Below are 19,702 nucleotides of genomic sequence, written 5' to 3' on the forward strand. Positions count from 1 at the left end.
AAAACACTCAGGGTTTGAGTTGTCTTTCAAGTGGTGTTTGTGAAAAATATTCAAAGGCATATACTACCCTCAGTTTTCTGGTGTAAGGGACAAAAGATGGGGCAAGCAGCAGGCAGACTGAAAAGCCTAGAAGAGACTGGGAAAGGAGGTACATGGGGGACTAAAGACTTTGAAAAGCTCCAATGTATACTGGGAAATCCAGAATGGCACACACATATCCAGGGCTAGACACATATTCAGCAAACACCTGAGAAGACTGTAAGCTTTCATCTCTGACTGATCTTTAGGCTCTGTGTAAATAGGAAACCAAGTCTAAGAAAGAACTGTAAACATCCTGGCTAAGCACTGAAGGAGTGCCCCAACTCAGAACCAATCTGCAAAGACTGGGAGGGTGTTTTTTGCTCTCGTTTGTTTTGTTTTAAGGAAAGCTCTGCCAAACCACTAAATTAATGGAACAGAGACTTAAATAATCACAAAAGGCAAAGAATAAAGTCTTTACAAAAATAATTTAGAAAAGTCACCAATGAAACACACAAGTACAACTCAAAAAAAGCAACCGTATCGTACCCTGGGGAGGGGCAGAAATCTGATTTTTAGAAATACTACATTATAATACTCAAAATATCCAGTTTTCAACAAAAAATTACTAAGCATGTAAGGAAACAAGAAGATACGGTATTTACAAGAAAAAAATTAACAGAAACTATCCCTGAGGAAGCCCAGACATTGGATTTACTAGACAAAGACTTTAAATCAACTGTCTTGAGCTAAAGGGAGATAAAGGAAACCATGGACAGAGAACTAAATGAAACCAGGAGAACAGAGTACCACCAAATAGAGAAGAACATCAATAAAAATACAGAAATTATAAAAAGGAACCAAATAGAAATCCTGGAACTTAAAATTACAGTAACTGAAATGAAAAATCACTCTGGAGATCCAGCAGCATATTTGAGCAGGCAGAAGAATTAGTGAATATGAAGATACGTCAATTGAAATCATCCAATCTGAGAAGCAGAAGAAAAATAGTTAAGAAAAGTGAACAGAATCTAAGGGACCAACGTAATCATCAGAGATTCTGGAGAAGAGGTGAGAAAGGAAAGGGCAGAAAGAATATTTAAAGAAATAGTGGCCAAAAATGATCCAGATTTGAAAGAAGATGTAAATCCAAGAAGTTCAATGAATACTAACTAGGATAAATTCAAAGAGATCCATACTAAGATACATTATAATCAAACTGTTAAATACCAAAGATGAAGAAAGAATCTTGAGTGCAGCAAGAGGAAGGTGACTTATCTTGTACAGGACATTCTCAGTAAGACTAACAGCCAATTTTGCATCAGAAACCATGGAGGACAGAAGGCAGTGGAATACATAGTGCTGAAAAAAAAAAAAAACCATCAATCAGGAATTCTATAATTGACAAAGTATCCTTCAAAAATGAGAAATAAAAACCTTCTCAGATAACAAAAGTTGAGGAAGTTCATAACTAGTAGATATGTCCTACAAGAAATGCTAAAGGGACTACTTCAGACTGAAATGAAAAGACACTAGACAGTAACTCAAAGCCAAACAAAGAAATAAAGAACTCTAGTAAAGTTTACTATATAGGCAGATATAAAACCCAGCATTATTGTATTTTTGGTTAGTAACTTCTCTTTTTTTCCCCCTGTATTATTTAAAAGGAAAATACATAAAGCAATTATTATAAATCTATGTCAATGGATACAAAATGCATAAGTATATAATTTATGACAACATAAAGTGGGGATGGTGTTTTATAGAGAGTTTTCATATGCCAATGAAGGTAAATATCAATTTAAATTAGATTGTTATAAATTTAGGATTTTAACTGTAATCCCCAAGGTAACCATTTAAGAAAATAACTTTAAAAATATGCAAAAAGGAAATAGGGAAACAAAATAGAACACTAGAAAAATCCATTAAACATAAAAGAAGACCTTAATGGAAAAACTAAGGAACAACAAAAGAATGACATATAGAAAGCAAATAGCAAAATGGCAAAATAAGTCCTTCCTTATGAGTAACCAATTTAAATGTAAGTGGATTAAACTATCTAATTAAAAGCAGAAATTGGCAGAATGTATTAAAAATAGGATCAAAATATATCCTGCCTGCAAAAGACTCACTTTAGATCCAAAGACACAAATAGGTTGAAAAAGAGGAAAAGATAAAAGAAGATATTCCATGCAAATAGTAACCAAAGAGAGATGGGGTGCCTATAATAATATAAGCAAAATAGACTTTATGTCAAAAATTGTTCACAGTGGACAAAGAAGGATATTACACATTGATAAGAGTTAATATATTAAGAAGATAAAGTGATTATAATCATATATGTATGCAACAAAGGGCCCCAAAACATATGAAGCCAAAATTACAGAATTAAATGGAGAAATAGATAAATTTACAATAATAGTTGAAGACTTAAGTATTTTTTTGAGATATAACCGACATACAACATTATATTAGTTTCATGGTACAACATACATTTTTTTTTTTTTGCTTGTGATAAGAACTTTTAAGATTTACTCTCTCAGCAACTTTCAAATATACAACATGGTATTAACTATAGTCACAATGTTGTACATTATATCTCCAGGACTTATTTATCTTATAACTGGAAGTTTGTAATTTTTGACCACCTTCGCCCATTTGTGCCTATTTCCCACCCCATGCCCCTTCTGGCAACCACTAATCTGTTCTCTATGAGTTCATTTTTTTTAAGTTCCACATGTAAGTGAGATCATACCAAATTTGTCTTTCTGTGACTTATTTTATTTAGCATAATGTCCTCAAGGTTCATCCATATTGTTACAGGATTTCTTCCTTTTTCTACAGCTGAATAATATTCCATTGTGTGTATGGAACTTCTTCTGCAGTGAACATGGGAATACAGTTATTTTTTTCAAGTTAGTGTTTTCATTTCCTTCAAATAAATACCCAGAAGTGGAATTGCTGGATCATATGGCAGGTCTATTTTCAATTTTTTGAGGAAGTTCATACTATTTCTTATAGTGGCTACACCAATTTACTTTCCCACCAACAGTACACAAGGGTTCCCTTTTCTCCACATCCTGACCAACACTTGTTATTTCTTGTCTTTCTGATAAAACCATTTTAACAGGTGTGAGGTGATGTCTCATTGTGCTTTTTATGTGCATTTTCCTGATAATTAGTGATGTTGAGTACCTTATCATGTACCTGTTGGACATCTCTATGTCTTTTTTGGAAAAATGTCTATTCAGATCCTGTGCCCATTTTTTAACTGGATTGTTGTTGTTGCTGCTCTTGACTTGTATGAGTTGTTTATATATTTTGGATATTAATGCCTTATCAGATATATGAGATGCAAATATTTTCTCCCATTTGGTAGCTATGTTTCATTTTGTTGCTGGTTTCCTTTGCTGTGCAGAAGCTTTTTATTTTGATGTGGTCCCACTTGTTTATTTTCGCTTTTATTGCCTTTTGGTGTCAAGCCCAAAATATCATCAGCAAGACCAATGTCAAGGAGCTTACTGCCTATATTTTCTTCTAGGAATTTTATGATTTGGGGTCTTATGTTCAAGTCTTTACTTTTTAATTTTGGGTTGATTTTTATGTATGGTGTAAGATAGGGGTTTCATTATTTCCATGTGGCTGTTCAGTTTTCTTTTTTTTTTTAAGATTTTATTTATTTATTAGACAGAGAGAGAAAGAGAGAGCACAAGTAGGCAGAGCAGCAGGCAGAGGGAGAGGGAGAAGCAGGCTCCCAGCTGAGCAGGGAGCCCGATGTGGGACTCGATCCCAGGACCCCAGGATCATGACCTGAGCTGAAGGCAGATGCTTAACTGACTGAGCCACCCAGGCGCCCCTCCATGTGGCTGTTCAGTTTTCTTAACACCATTTATTGAAGAGACTATCCTTTCCTGATTGTATATTCTTGACTCCTTTGTAAATTAATTGACCATGTATGTGTGGGTTTATTTCTGGTCTCTCTATTCTTTTCCATTGATCTATATGTCTGCTTTTATGCCAATACCATATTGTTTTATTATAGCTTTATAATATAGTTTGAAATCAGGGAGTGTAATGCCCCTAGCTTTGTTCTTTCTCAAGATTGCTTTGACTATATAGGGTCTTTTTTTTTTTTTTTAATGTTATGTTAGTCACCATACAGTACATCATGTAATGTTCCATGATTCATTGTTTGCTTATAATACCCAGTGCTCCATGCAATATGTGCCCTCCTTAATACCCATCACTGGGCTAACCCATTCCCCCACCCCCCACCCCTCTAAAACCCTCACTTTGTTTCTCGGAGTCCATAGTCTCTCATGGTTTGTCTCCCCTTCCGATTCCCCCCCGTTCATTTTTTCCTTCCTTCTCCTAATATCCTCCATGCTATTCCTTATGTTCCACAAATAAGTGAAACCATATGATTATTGACTTTCTCTGCTTGACTTATTTCACTTAGCATAATCTCCTCCAGTTCCATCCATGTTGATGCAAAAGTTGGGTAGTCATCCTTTCTGATGGCTGAGTAATATTCCATTGTATATATGGACCACATCTTCTTCAACCATTCGTCTGTTGAAGGTTATCTCAGCTCTTTCCACAGTTTGGCTAGTGTGGACATTGCTGCTATGAACATTGGGGTGCATATAGCCCTTCTTTTCACTACATCTGTGTCTTTGGGGTAAATAGCCAGGAGTGCAATTGCTGGGTCATAGGGTAGCTCTATTTTCCAAAGTGGCTGTACCAACTTGCATTCCCACCAACAGTGTAAGAGGGTTCCCCTTTCTCCACAACCTCTCCAACATTTGTTGTTTCTTGCCTTGTCAATTATTTGGGGTCTTTTGTGGTTCTGTACAAATTTTAGGATTGTTTGTTCTATTTCTGTGAAAAATGCCATTGGAATTTTCATAGGGGTTGCATTGAATCTATAGATTGCTTTGGGTAGGATAGACATTTTAACAATACTTCTTTTGATCCATGAACACAGAATATCTTTCCATTTATTTATGTTTTCTTCAGTTTCTTTTATCAACGTCTTATATTTTTCAGCATACAAGTCTTTCACCTTTCTGGTTAAATTTATTTTTAGGTATTTTATTCTTTTTAAAGCAGTTGTACATGGAATTGTTTTCTTAATTCCTTTTTATAATAATTTATTGTTAGTGTATAGAAATGTAAATGATTTTTGTATAATGATTTTGTATCCTGGAACTTTACTGAATTTGTTGATTAGTTCCAACATTTTTTTCAATGGAATCTTTAGGGTTTTCTATGTATAATATCATGTCAGTCCAATAGAGATAGTTTTACTTCTTCTTTTCCAGTTTGGATGCCTTTTATTTCTTTCTCTTGCCTGATAGCTCTGGCTTGGAGTTCCAATACTATGTTGAATAGAAGTGGCAAGTGTGAGCATCCTTGTCTTACTCTTTCTTTTTTTTAAAGATCTTATTTATTCAGAGAGAGAGCGTGAGGGGGAGAGGGCCAGAAGGAGAGGTAGAGAAAGAATCTTAAGAAGGCTCCTTGCTCAGCATGGAGCCTGATGTAGGGCTCAACCCACAACCCTGAGATCATGACCTGAGCAGAAATCAAGAGTTGGTTGCTTAACTGACTGAACCCCCCAGGTGCCCCTCTTACTCTTGATCTTAGAGAAAAAGCTTTCAGCTTTTCACCATTGAGTATGATGTTAGCTGTGAATACTTTAAATAATAGATAGATCATTCCTCCAAAATGAAGGAAAATTATAAGGAAATAGAAGACTGTACAGCACTGTAAACCAACTACATAACAGGCATATATAATGCTTCACCCAATGACGGAATATAGATTCTTCACAATTGCACACAATTGCACATAGGAGAGACCATATGTTAGATCACAAAGCAAGTCTCAAAAGTGCTTAAAAAGATTTAAATCATGCAAAATTTCTTCTCCAACCATGATAGAATAACAGAAAAATTATAGCTGCAATGACCTACATTCAAAAAGGAAGATCTCAAATCGACAACAACTTTACACTTTAAGGAACTAGAAAAAGAAGAGCAAACAAAGCCTAAAATCTGCAGAAGGAAATGATTAGAGGTAAGTAAAGAATAGAAAAACAAAAGAGCGTTTAATGAAATAAAAGAAAATCAACAAAAGTTAGCTTTTTAAAAAGATCAATTGAATTGATGAAACTTTAGCTAGACTAAGAAAAAAAGAGAAGACATAAATTATTAAAATGAGATGTGAAATTGGGTACATTGCTACCAACTTTACAGAAATAAAAATGATTATCAGAGAATATAGTGAATAATTGTACACCAACCAGTTAGATACCTCGATAAAGTGGACAAATAAGTGAATTACCAAAACTGAGTCAAGTAGAAATAGCAAATCTGAACAGACCTATATTAAGAGATTGAATCAGTAATCAAAAACCTCCCAACAAAGAAAAGCCCTGAGCTAGATAGCTTCATTGGGAATTTTACCAAATATTTAAAGAGGAATTAATACCAATTCTCAAATTCTTCCAAAAAAATATGAAGGAACACTTCTAGAACCAGCATTACTCTGCTACCAAAGCCAGACAAAGATATCACAAGAAAGAATATTACAGACCAATATATCATATGAATATAGTTGTAAAATATGCTCAATAAAATACTAGCAAACTGAATCCAGCAGCATATTAAGAGGATTATATACCAAGACCAAGTGAGATTTACCCCAGGAATGTACATGTGGTTCAACATCTGAAAATCAATGAGTGTAATACACCTTATAAATAGAATGAAGGAACAAAACCACCCGATCATCTCAATTGATGCAGAAAAAAAAAGCTTTTGATAAAATCCAACACCTTTTTTATTATAAAAAACAATTCCTGATTTCAAAACTGAATTGTCAAACTAGGAATAGAAGAGAACTTCCTCAACACGATAAAGGGCATCTCTGAACAAAACCCACAGTTAATATCATCTTCATTGATGAAGGACAAAAAGCTTTCCCCCTGAGATTGGGAACCAGAAAAGGACGTCTGCTTTCACAATTGCTATTCAACATTGTACTAGAAGTTCTAGCCAGAGAAATTAAGCAAGAAAAAAAAGACGTCCAAAACAAAAGAAATAGAATTATCTCTTTTTGTACATGATCCTATGTATGGAAAATCCTGTATATAGAAAATCCTAAAAAATCCACAGAAGTTTATTAGAGCTAATGATAAGTTGCACGGTATAAGATAAATATACATAAGTCACTTGAATTTTCTATACACTAGCAATGAGCAATCCAAAAAGGAAATTAAGAAAACAGTTCTATTGGATCATAGCAGAAGAGAGGAATAAAATGAAACAAGACAAAACCAGAGAGGGAGACAAACCATAAGAGACTCTTAATCTCAGGAACCAAACTGAGGGTTGTTGGAGTAGAGGGGGATGGGAGGGATGGGGTGGCTGGGTGATGGACATTGGGAAGGGTATGTGCTATGGTGAGCACTGTGAATTGTGTAAGACTGATGAATCACAGACCTGTACCCCTGAAACAAATCAATACATTATATGTTAATAAAATTTTAAAAAAGAGTAAAATACCTAGGAATAAATCTAACCAAGGAGAGGTACAAGACTCATAAACTGAAAACTACAAATCATTACTGAAAGAAATTAAAGACCTAAATAAATGCAAATGTATTTTTGTTCATGCATTAGAAGACTTAATATTGTTAAGAAGACAATACTTCCTAAAGTGATTTGCAGAATCAATACAATCCCTCTCAAAAATCCCAATGGCTTTTTTTCACAGAAATGTAAAAGCTGACCCTAAAGTTTATATGGAATTATAAGTGACCCAGAATAGTTTTAAAACAGTCTTGAGAAAGGGGAACAAATTTGAGGACTCACAATTCCTGACTTCAAACTTACTACAAAGCTACTATATCAAACAATGTGGTATCAAGAGAATGAAAGACAAGTCACAGACTGGGAGAAAATATTTGCAAAAGATGTATCTGATTAAGGATTGTTATACAAAATGTGCAAGATATTGAATTCTTAAAACTCAACAATAAGAAAACAACCTATTAAAAATGGACGAAATACCTGAACAGACACCTCACCAAAGAACATATACAGATGGCATTTAAGCACGTGAAAAGATGCTTCACATTATACATCTTTAGGGAATTACAAATTTAAATGGGATACTACTACAAACCTATCAGAATTGCCAAAATCCAAAATATGGACAACACCAAATACTAGTCAGGATGTGGAGCAAAGGAAATTCTAATTCATTCCTAGTGGGAATGCATAATGGTACAGTCACTTTGGAAGACAGTTTGGCAATTCCTTATAAAACTAAAAATACTCTTACCATATGATCCAGCAATCATACACCTTGGTATTTACCATACACACAAAAAAAGAAAACTTGTGTTTACACAAAAACCTGCACACAGATGCTTATAGCAGTTTTATTCATAGTTGCCAGAACAGAAGCAATCAAGATATCCTTCAGTAGGTGAATAGATAAACTGTGGTACGTATAAACAGTGGAATATCACTATATTAATATAATATAATTAAAATTAATATATACTGAAAAGTAATGAACTATCAAGCCATGAAAAGACATGGAGGAGACTTACATGATACTACTAAGTGAGAGAAGCAATGAATAGCATTATAGTTTTGCCTTAGTTACCATCTTTTTTTTTTTTTTAAAGATTTTATTTATTTATTTGAGAGAGAGAGAATGAGAGAACACGAGAGGGGGGAGGGCCAGAGGGAGAAGCAGACTCCCTGCTGAGCAGGGAGCCCGATGTGGGACTCGATCCTGGGTTTCCAGGATCATGACCTGAGCCGAAGGCAACTGCTCAACAGGCTGAGCCACTCAGGCATCCCAGTTACCATCTTGTTACAAAAATTTTTATATGCAAAGCAGAATAGCATATTGAATCCCATTACTCAACAATTATCAGCAATTTAGCTATTCTTAGTTCATTTATTTCTTTTACTTTTTTGGGAGAAGTATTTTAAGTATTTTAATGTGTATCATAGATGCATATATAATTGCATATAATTTCATACATACATCAGTATGTGTATTTACTAGTTAGGGACTTGAAAAAATGACCAACCATTTTCATACCTGGAAAGTTAATAATTCCTTATTATCATCTAACCACTAACTGGCTTGTTGAATTTTCCTCCCTTGTCTCAAACTGTCTTTTCACAATCGGTTTGCATAAAACAGGATCTAAGCAAGATATACACATTGAATGTGATTATGTTTATGCCTCTTTCATGCTAAAATAGTACTCTATCCTCTTTTATTGTTTTTTAATGCCATGTATTCATTGAAGAAACACATTATCCTCATCCTGGATTTTGCTTATTTTATCCTTGGATTTTATTTACGTGTTACCTTATTACCCTTTTTTCCCCTGTAAAATGATAGATCTTGCAACTTGATTAGATTCAGTTTCAAATTTTTTTCTTTTACTTCCCCCCCCCCCCGCCTTTTCTTTCTTTTTCTTTTCTCTCTTTTTTTGGCAATGATACCTCATGGGTGGTGCTGTGTAATTTGTATTGTATTACATCAAGAAGTACACAAAGTCTGTTTTTCTCTAATAGTGATGTTAAGAATGATCTGTAGGTTCACGTATTATCACCGTGATACTTCTCAATTATTGGCTGTACAGTAGCATCATTTGAAGAGTTCAGACCAGATAAATTAGAATTGTTGTGGATGTAGGACCTGGGCAGCAGTATTCTTTAAAAGTTTCTCCTGGTGATTGTAATGGTCAACTAAGGTTGAGAAATACCAGTATAATGATTTTAGTAGCTATGGGGATTGTTCCCTAGAACCATGGGATTGCAAATGGTGATTTTCTGATTCAGTATTCCTTCACTCATTAACTAGAATGCTTTTTTGAAGAAAAACTTACCCTCATCAATTGGTTACTCTGAAATATAGAAGGGTAGTATAAATTCTTGATTTTTCCCCTCATATCACTGAGTCTTGTTTTGTTTTAGGAATACCATCATGAACAAGTAGATTTTTGTGTATTTGCTATGTTTTGATACATTGCAGTCATTATTATATCTTTTGATGCTCAAATTATCCTTTTATTTGTCTAGTTGGCTACAAGTTGGGTCCTGTGTCCTTAATCTTTGATAGCTTTTTGTTCTCTGGCACAATATGTCCTAGGCTTATCTTGTACATTTTGTATATACCAGACCTGGAATCAGCCATTTTACCCAGAAATCCAGGTTCCTTTTACTGAAATCACAATTTGAGCAATAGGGATGCTTATTGCTACTGAACTAATAAAGTATCTAGGGATTTTCAGTGGAAAATATGCATGTATTTTTTTGAATGAGAAAAAATAATTCATGAATATATACTGATATTTCCAAAATAAATTTAATATTGTAGTTTCAAATGAAGTTCTTTGATTTTATGTGTTAGTATCTTTTCCCCCTAAAAATCTTGTTTCCTAATGATAATAACATATTTGCTTTATACTACTAAACATGTTTTTTTCCTGATATATATGTGTGTGTGTGCATATATAGAGAATAGCTTCAAAACAATTATATCAATAGTTTCAAAGCAGCAATATCACAAACAATAAAATTACCAAATGCAGTTTAAGATTTGTTTGTAATTCTTTCTTTAGGGTATATCTTACCGGGGAGGCAGAATAAAAGTATCAGATTTAGATTACCTTGAAATAATGTTTCTCTGTGTAGTTAAGGCAACTACAACTTGATATAACTGTGGTTCACTTGTTTTCATTTGCTTTTAATTTTTAGGGATCACTTTTTAAAATACTACATTTGTTTTAAAATCATGTAATTACATGGTTTCAAAGTCAAAACCATAATACAAAGTCCATTCTGAGAAGTCTAGCTTCTTTGCTTGTCTCTTCCCCTCTTCCATCTTGCCTCCTACAGGCCACCATTTCAGTTAGATTTTGTTCTATCTTTGCATTCTTTCTTTTTGAAAATCAATGTAAAACATATTTATGTGTGTGTTTATGAATATATTATTACATATAACTTCTTGTAAGACTAAATAATAATACATTAAAAGTGTTTCTAGTTTCTAAAGTACTCACAGATACCCTCTTTTAAGCTCTTCTTGACAGATCTTTTAAGTTGGCAGAACAGGTGATATTATCTCTGTTTTTTTATAGAAGGAGCCCAAAGCTCAGAAAAATCGAGGTTTATTTAAGGTTACCAGGTTTTTAAGTGGCAGAGCTAGAACTAGTACACAGGTAGTGTGGCATGGTAATTAGGAGAACAAGTTCTAGAGTTAGCTTGCCTCCTTCTATTTCACTACTTGCAAATTATATGACTTTGGGCAAGTTACTCAATCTCTTTAAGATTCTCTTCCCTCGGGGCGCCTGGGTGGCTCAGTTGTTAAGCGTCTGCCTTCGGCTCAGGTCATGATCCCAGGGTCCTGGGATTGAGCCCCACATCCGGCTCCCTGCTCCACAGGAAGCCTGCTTCTCCCTCTCCCACTCCCCCTGCTTGTGTTCCCTGTCTCACTGTGTCTCTCTCTGTCAAATAAATAAATAAAATCTTTAAAAAAAAAAAAAAGATTCTTTTCCCTCATCTGTAAAATGGAGATATAGTATCTGCCTCGTATGGTTGTTCTAAAGAATAATTGAGATAATACATAAACTCCTTAGCTAATGCCTAGAGAATATAGTAAATGCTTATTACATGTTGGCTAATATTATCATTCTAATAATTCTAATTGATGCTTTTCCCATTACACCACAGTGCTTCTAAACGTATTCATTTTCATCCATGCAATCTTCTAGGATTACTCTGATCTTAACTGATCTGTTTTCTGAATATAACATGTTTTTACCATACCTATATAGCCATGAAATGTTTGCAGTTTACATTATAGACTTTAGCACATGTCTAGTATATACCTAGATTCTAGATCTTTTTTTAAAATTAAATTCTCCACCAAGTCTGTGTAGTATCTTGCCTACATTGAGTCCTGAAAACAGATAGTGGGTCCAGTGTTTCTAGCTGAAGTGAGGGCTTTGTGCAGGAGAGCTATCTGTGTAACTCAGTGGGTGGAGGACCTGAGGGTAAAAGAGCCACAGCAGAAAAGTCATACTAGCTAGAAGGATAATGTGTTCCGGATGTATGTGTTATATTAAAAATGCCTCAAGGAAGATATGGCAATAGGAAAGGAAACCTGAGACATTTTGGAAATTTAGCCTCATTATTGTGATATTTAACATGGGCAAGGCCCCCAGCACTTGGGAGATTTGGGGATGGGATGCCAAACCACTTGAGATACCCCATATTTTAAAAGAGTTTGAGATAATAGTCTAGTATGTCAATCGTACTTATGTTTTTAAAGGGAAGATAACAAAGTTGACCTTTTTTTTTAAAAAAAAATGTGGGAGCATGAAGTGAAACCCTCAACTTGTAGGTTTTGCTAAATGTGGTTATTATATTTATGTTATCTGTCACTAGATGGAGTCCATGAGCCCAGGGAACTCTTGCTTGGACTTTTGTGTACCCCTTCCTATGATTCCCATTCTGTGCCTTTGAAAGGGAGAATACTCTAAAAAAAAATTAACAAATGGGCTTGGATGGCAGAATTTTTAGATTTGCTTTAAAAAAGCAGTTTGTTAAACAGCAAAATAATCTTTTCAATTGTTCACATTGCAAAAACTTTATTTGGAGAAGATCTTTAAAACCACAGTTTAAGGGCGCCTGGGTGGCTCAGTTGGTTAAGCGACTGCCTTCGGCTCAGGTCATGATCCTGGAGTCCCGGGATTGAGTCCCACATCGGGCTCCCTGCTCTGCAGGGAGCCTGCTTCTCCCTCTGACCCTCCCCCCTCTCATGTGCTCTCTCTCTCTCATTCTCTCTGTCTCAAATAAATAAATAAAAATCTTTAAAAAACAAAACAAAACACGGGGCGCCTGGGTGGCTCAGTTGGTTAAGCGACTGCCTTCGGCTCAGGTCATGATCCTGGAGTCCCTGGATCGAGTCCCGCATCGGGCTCCCTGCTCGGCGGGGAGTCTGCTTCTCCCTCTCCCACCCCCCCGCTTGTGTACCCTCTCTCGCTGTGTCTTTCTCTGTCAAAAAAAAAAAAAAATTTTTTGTCAACTATACTAAAAAAAAAAACAAAACAAAACAAAAAACCCCACAGTTTAATATCCATTCTAAATCTTTCTGAAAGGAAGAAAGTTTTTAATTTAACTTATTATGGAGAGTCAATTAAAAAGTTAAGTTGTTATCCTCTGTTCCAGTGCCACAGCCCCCCTGCCCAGGAACTCTTTTTTTTTTAGTATAGTTGACACACAATGTTATATTAGTTTCAGATGTACAACATAGTGATTTGATAAGTTTATACCTTATGCTATGTTCATCGTAAGTATAGCTACCATCTGTCCCCATACATTGCTATTACAATATCATTGACTATATTCCTTATGCTATACCTTTTGTTCCTGTGACTTATTTACTTTATAACTAGAAGACTATATCTCCCACTCCCCTTCACTCATTTTGCCCAAACTCCCACCCCTGTCTCTTCTGGCAAACATCAGTTTGTTCTCTGTATTTATAGTTCTGATTCTGCTTTTTCTTTATTTTTTTAGATTCCACTTACAAGTGAAATCATATAGTATTTGTCTTTCTCAGTCTGACTTATTTCACTTAGCATGATGCCCTCTAGGTCTATTTATGTTGTCACAAATGGTAGGATCTCATCCTTTTTTATGGCTGCATAAATTTCCTCTGTGTGTGTGTGTGTATAAAACACATCTTTTTTTAATTAACATATAATGTATTATTGGTTTCAGAGGTACAGGTCTGTGATTCATCAGTCTTATATAGTAACCAGTGCTCATTACAACACATGCCCTCCTTAATGTCCATCACCCAGTTACCCCATCCCTCCACCCTCCTCCCCTCCAACAACCCTTAGTTTGTTTCCTATGATTAAGAGTGTCTTATAGTTTGTCTCCCTCTCTGGTTTCGTCTTATTTTATTTTTCCCTCCCTTCCCCTATGATCCTCTGTTTTGTTTCTTAAATTCCACATATCAGTGAGATCATATAATTGTCTTTCTCTGATTGACTTATTTTGCTTAGCATAATACCCTCTAGTTCCATTCACGTCATTGCAAATGGCAAGATTTCATTTTTTGATGCCTGAGTAATTTCCATTATATATATACACCACATCTTCTTTATCCATTCATCCGTTTATCCATGGACATCTAGGCTCTTTCCATAGTTTGGCTATTGTGGACATTGCTGCTATAAACATTGGGGTGCAGTTGCCCCTTTGGATCACTACATTTGTGTCTTTGGGGTAAATACCCAGTAGTGCAGTTGCCGGGTCATAGGGTAGCTCTATTTTCAACTTTTTGAGAACCTCCATACTGTTTTCCAGAGTGGCTGCATAAGCTTGCATTCCTGCCAACAGTGTAGGAGGGTTCCCCTTTCTCTGCATCCTTGCCAACATCTGTCATTTCCTGACTTGTTAATTTTAGCCATTCTGACTGGTGTGAGGTGGTATCTCATTGTGGTTTTGATTTTGTATTTCCCTGGTGCTGAGTGATGTTGAGCATTTTTTCATGTGTCTGTTGGCCATTTGGAAGTCTTTGCAGAAATGTCTGCTCATGTCTTCTGCCCATTTCTTGATTGGATTCTTTGTTCTTTGGGTGTTGAGTTTGGTAAGTTCTTTATAGATTCTGGATACTAGCCCTTTATTTGATAAGACATTTGCAAATATCTTCTCCCATTGGGTCAGCTGTCTTTTGGTTTTGTTGACTGTTTCCTTTGCTGTGCAAAAGTTTTTTATCTTGATGAAATCCTAGTAGTTCATTTTTGCCTTTGTTTCCCTTGCCTTTGGAGACGTGTCTAGCAAGAGTTGCTGTGGACATCCCTTTTGTGTTTCTGACCTTAGGGGAAAACTTTCAGTTTTTCCCCATTGAGAATGACATTTGCTGTGGGCTTTTCATATGTGGCTTTTATGATATTGAGGTATGTTCCTTCTATCCCTACACTGTGAAGAGTTTTAATCAAGAAAGGATGTTGTACTTTGTCAAATGCTTTTTCTGCATCTATTGAGAGAATCATATGGTTCTGGTCCTTTCTTTTATTTATGTAGTGTATCACATTATTTGATTTACAGATGTTGAACCACCCTTGCAGCCCAGGAATAAATTCCATTTGGTCATGGTGAATAATCCTTTTAATGTACTGTTGGATCCTATTGGCTAGTATCTTGGTGAGAATTTTTGCATCCATGTTCGTTAGGGATATTGGTCTTTAATTCTTTTTTTTGGTGGGGTCTTTGTCTGGCTTTGGGAGCAAGGTAATACTAGCCTTATAGAAAGAGTTTGGAAGTTTTCCTTCCATTTCTATTTTTGGAAACAGCTTCGGAAGAATAGGTATTAATTCTTCTTTAAATGTTTGGTAGAATTCCCCTGGGAAGCCATCTGGCCCTGGGCTCTTATTTGTTGGGAGATTTTTGATTACTGCTTCAGTATCCTTGCTTGTTATGGGTCTGTTCAGGTTTTCTATTTCTTCCTGTTTCAGTTTTGGTAGTTTATATGTTTCTAGGAATGCTTCCATTTCTTCCAGATTGCCTAATTTGTTGGCATATAGTTGTTTATAATATGTTCTTATAATTGTTTGTATTTCGCCAGTGTTGGTTGTGATCTCTCCTCTTTCATTCATGATAAAAGACATCTTCTTTATCCATTCATCTATTGATGGACACTTAGGTTGTTTCCATCTCTTAGCTATTATAAATAACACTACAATAAACATAGGGGTGTGTATATCTTTTTAAATTGGTGTCTTCATTTTCTTTGGGTAAATACCCCATAGTGGAATTATTGGATCATATGGTATTTCTATTTTTAATTTTTTGAGGCACCTCCATGCTGTTTTCCATGGTGGCTGTATCAATTTACCTTCCCACCAACAGTATATGAGGTTCCTTTTTCTCCACATCCCTGTCAACACGTGTTATTTTTTTGTCTTTTTTACTTTAACCATTCTCGCAGGTGTAAGATGATATCTCATTGTGGTTTTGATTTGCATTTCCCTGATTATGAGTGATGTTGAGCATCTTTTCATAGATGGTCTGTTGGCCATCTGTATATCTTCTTTGGAAAAATACCTATTCAGGTCCTCTGCCCATTTTTTAATCAGATTGTTTGTTTTTTGGTGTTGAGTTTTAGAAGTTCTTTTTATATTTTGGATACTATTGGATATGTCATTTGCAAATATCTTCTCCCATTTAGTAGGCTGTCTTTTAGTTTTGTTGATTATTTCCTTTGCTGTGCAGAAGCTTTTTATTTTGATATAGTATCAATCATTTATTTTTGCTTTTGTTTCTCTTGCCTTAGGAGACATATCTAGAAAAATGTTGTTATGACCAACGTCAAAGAAATTACTGGTTGTGTTCTCTTCTAGGATTTTTATGCTTTCAGGTCTCACATTTAGGTCTTTAATCCATTTTCAGTTTATTTTTGTGTAGGGTGTTCAAAGGTGGCCCAGTTTCATTCTCTACATGTAGCTGTTCAGTTTTCCTAGCACCATTTATTGAAGACAGTCTTTTCCCCATTGTATATTCTTGCCTCTTTTGTCATAAATTAATTGACATATAATCATGGATTCATTTCTGGGCTCTCTATTCTGTTTTATTGATCTATATGTCTATTTTTGCACGAGTGCCATACTGTTTTGATTACTATAGCTTTGTAGTATATCTTGAAACATGAAATTGTGATACCTCCAGCTTTTTTTTTTTTCTTCTCAAGATTGTGTTAGCTTTTCAGGGTCTTTCATGATTCCACACAAATTTTAGGAATTACTTATTCTAGTTTTGTGAAAAATGCAGTGGATGAGTAGCTATTAATTCCAGCCCAACTATATATCCCTCCCCTGGTAAGTTTTGTTTCAAATGCTAGTAAAAACAATTGTTGCACTCCTTACTAAGCATTGATTTTTAACACAATATAACACATGCCTGCATTTCCAAAACCTTAAATGGTGTCATGCAGAAAAGCCCAGATTAGCAATTTTTCTTTATCAAGGTTGTCAAAGGTAAGAAGCCAAGGCTGATACTAGATAATAGCTCTGGTGAGTCACAAGCTTACTTTGCCATTTATTTTGTGTTGGGACTTGGTAGTAGTAAAGGAGCAGATGAATACATGAAGTGGTCGCAGAAAGTTATCTTGGGAACTTTCCAGGCCCCAGAGAGGATGCAGTTAAACTTCCTCAATTAGTCTGTATGCAAGGCAGCATGGGGACAAGGTATGATCTAATTCCATTTTTGTCTTTCTGCTACAGCACGTGCCCTTATAGTCGGCCTCCCTTTGGCTATGGAAATTTTCCAAGTTCAATGCCAGAATGCCTTGGTTATTATGAAGACAGGTACCAAAAACATGAGGCTATGTTTTCAGCTTTAAATAGAGACTATCCTTTTAGAGACTACCCAGATGAACGTACGCACAGTGAAGATTCTCGGAGTTGTGAGAGCATGGATGGGACCTCTTACTATAACAGTCATAGCCACAGTGGGGAAGAATACTTAAACCCCATGCCTCAGCTGGACATTGGAGCCTTGGAGAACGTCTTCACAGCCCCAACATCAACTCCCTCTAGCATCCAGCAAGTCAATGTCACTGACAGTGATGAGGAGGAAGAAGAAAAAGTGCTCAGGAATTTATAATTTTAAAAAAAATATGCACAGAAAATAAACATTTCTTAAAATATATTCTGGGTCAGTTGGTATGAGAAAAAAAAGCCTAGAATGCTTTGCTGAGAGTTTTCGGCCATGATTTGAGGAGTCAGATCAAACGTAATTTATACCTTCATAAAGTTTTGATTAGTGAAACTGGAGTCCTGATGTTTCATCATAGGAATATTTAAGATATGAAGTAGTTTATTTTTGTGGCTGAAATTTGTATCAACATATATTATCATTACTTTATCTTGGAATGTGCAAAATACTGAATCCTCACAATTATATTGAGGGGATAGGGAGTATATATCTGGCATGACAAGTGTGATTTGTATTTTATCTCAGGATACATTTATTTATTTTTCTCATATGATTTTTTTGTTTGGTGTTTATGTAATACTTATGGATATTGTCTGTTTTTATGTAACAGTTTGAAAATATTTTGATAATATTTAGTAGTGAATTGAGACTCAGTTACTAAATTTAATTTATGTTAATAACCAATTATAAGTTGCAAATGTGTTTTCATGGCATTTGAGTAATTCCTTCAGCTAAATTAGTCATTTCTGTTCCTAAACATTTTCATCATCTTTTTTGGATTTCTTTTTCCATTTGGTATGCATTGTTCTACTTTTGTTATAATTAAATAAATATAGATAAAATTGTTCTTGTTGGATGTTTTCTGTTTGGGGGATAGAAATAAGCAAAACGAGTACTGTTCAAATGAGGATGGTTTCCATACCACGTGCAGATATTTATTTTTACTTAATAATCTCCAGAATTGCACAGATCCTATTAGCTTACATAAGACTTGAAACTGTATCAACAAAGATGTTGTACACATACTCTGATGCCATTTTCAAACTTTTTACACATGTTGTACATGTGACTTAAGCACCGCCCCCCCCCAAATGGAAGAGCTCCTCCAGATTTGGTGCAAGCAGCTGTCTCTAAAACCATGGAGTTCATGTAAGAGCACATGGAATTTGTTTAATTCACAGTGAGCAATAAAAATCATTCTTGTGATGTGTCCTTGTGGTAAGTATCCACTATGGATGGAGAGAACCTATTTAGAACAGGATCAGGACCAACAGAATTGGGATCATGGTAGAAGAAATCTACAAGGCACCTGAACTGAGGATCGGAAATAACCACAAACCAATACACTTTTCCCTCAATGATCTGTATAATTTATGCAAATTGAGATTTTTGTTACTTAAAACTACTTGGAAATTTTGTATGGAAACCTGTTCTAAGCTTCCAACTTCTTCCTGTACTAAGTCTGTATTTGTTCCTTAAGGAAAGGTTGTTAATACATGTCATCAGCCCTATACTTAATTGTATGTAAGATTTCCTCTTCCCAATAAAAATTTTATTTTCATATTTTATATTCTTTATTACTCTGTGCAATGTCATTTCAATGTGGTTAAACAGCAAAACTTGAATATCTTGATGGAGAGAGCAAACGTGTAACCTCATGTTGGAACTAAAGCAACACATGGTTGTCTTCACAATTGATGTTTATACACATGAAGGAAAAATGTGTGTGACAGTTTGACCCATTTTATCACATCTCATTTTAATAACACCGTAGTGACTAAACTGGGTTTTGATGACAGACCTTATTCTTATAGACAAATTGAATGTTATAGGGCATAGTTTAGTGTTTCCTAACTACCTGTCCTCAGGCTAGCCCTGCACCACCAATTCCTTCCTTTCTTCTCCTTAATGACTGTTGAGGATGGGCAACAGTACTGGGATCAGAAGTCAGGAGTTTAGATTCCATAAAGATCCACAATATAATTTGAGCTGGAAAATATGGGTAGCTTTTATGTAGAAAAGTAACCCAATTGCAAATAAGCATGCCTAGCTACAAATGCCCATATCTGCTCATTTCTACCTCTTTAAATCACAGTTGGCTCTGACTAGAGATCTACAGACTAAACAAAGCCCTG

The 19,702-nt window shown here is 35.3% G+C and overlaps 1 protein-coding gene across 2 annotated transcripts in view; it reads left to right on the forward strand.

The window, feature by feature from the left end:
- The window catches only part of SOX30 (SRY-box transcription factor 30), a 28,598-nt gene extending 10,863 nt beyond the window's left edge, over window positions 1–17,735 (forward strand). Inside the window, exon 5 of one of the 2 annotated variants that reach the window (XM_021697619.1) lies at window positions 17,354–17,735. In XM_021697619.1, the coding sequence (XP_021553294.1) occupies window positions 17,354–17,735 (382 nt within the window). The remainder of the gene's footprint in view (window positions 1–17,353) is intronic. The other variant, XM_021697628.1, reaches the window with a different exon arrangement.
- Window positions 17,736–19,702: the final 1,967 nt, after the last annotated feature.

This window comes from Neomonachus schauinslandi, chromosome 7 (assembly GCF_002201575.2).
Source record: "Neomonachus schauinslandi chromosome 7, ASM220157v2, whole genome shotgun sequence".
In the NCBI taxonomy this organism is placed as follows: Eukaryota; Metazoa; Chordata; class Mammalia; order Carnivora; family Phocidae; genus Neomonachus; species Neomonachus schauinslandi.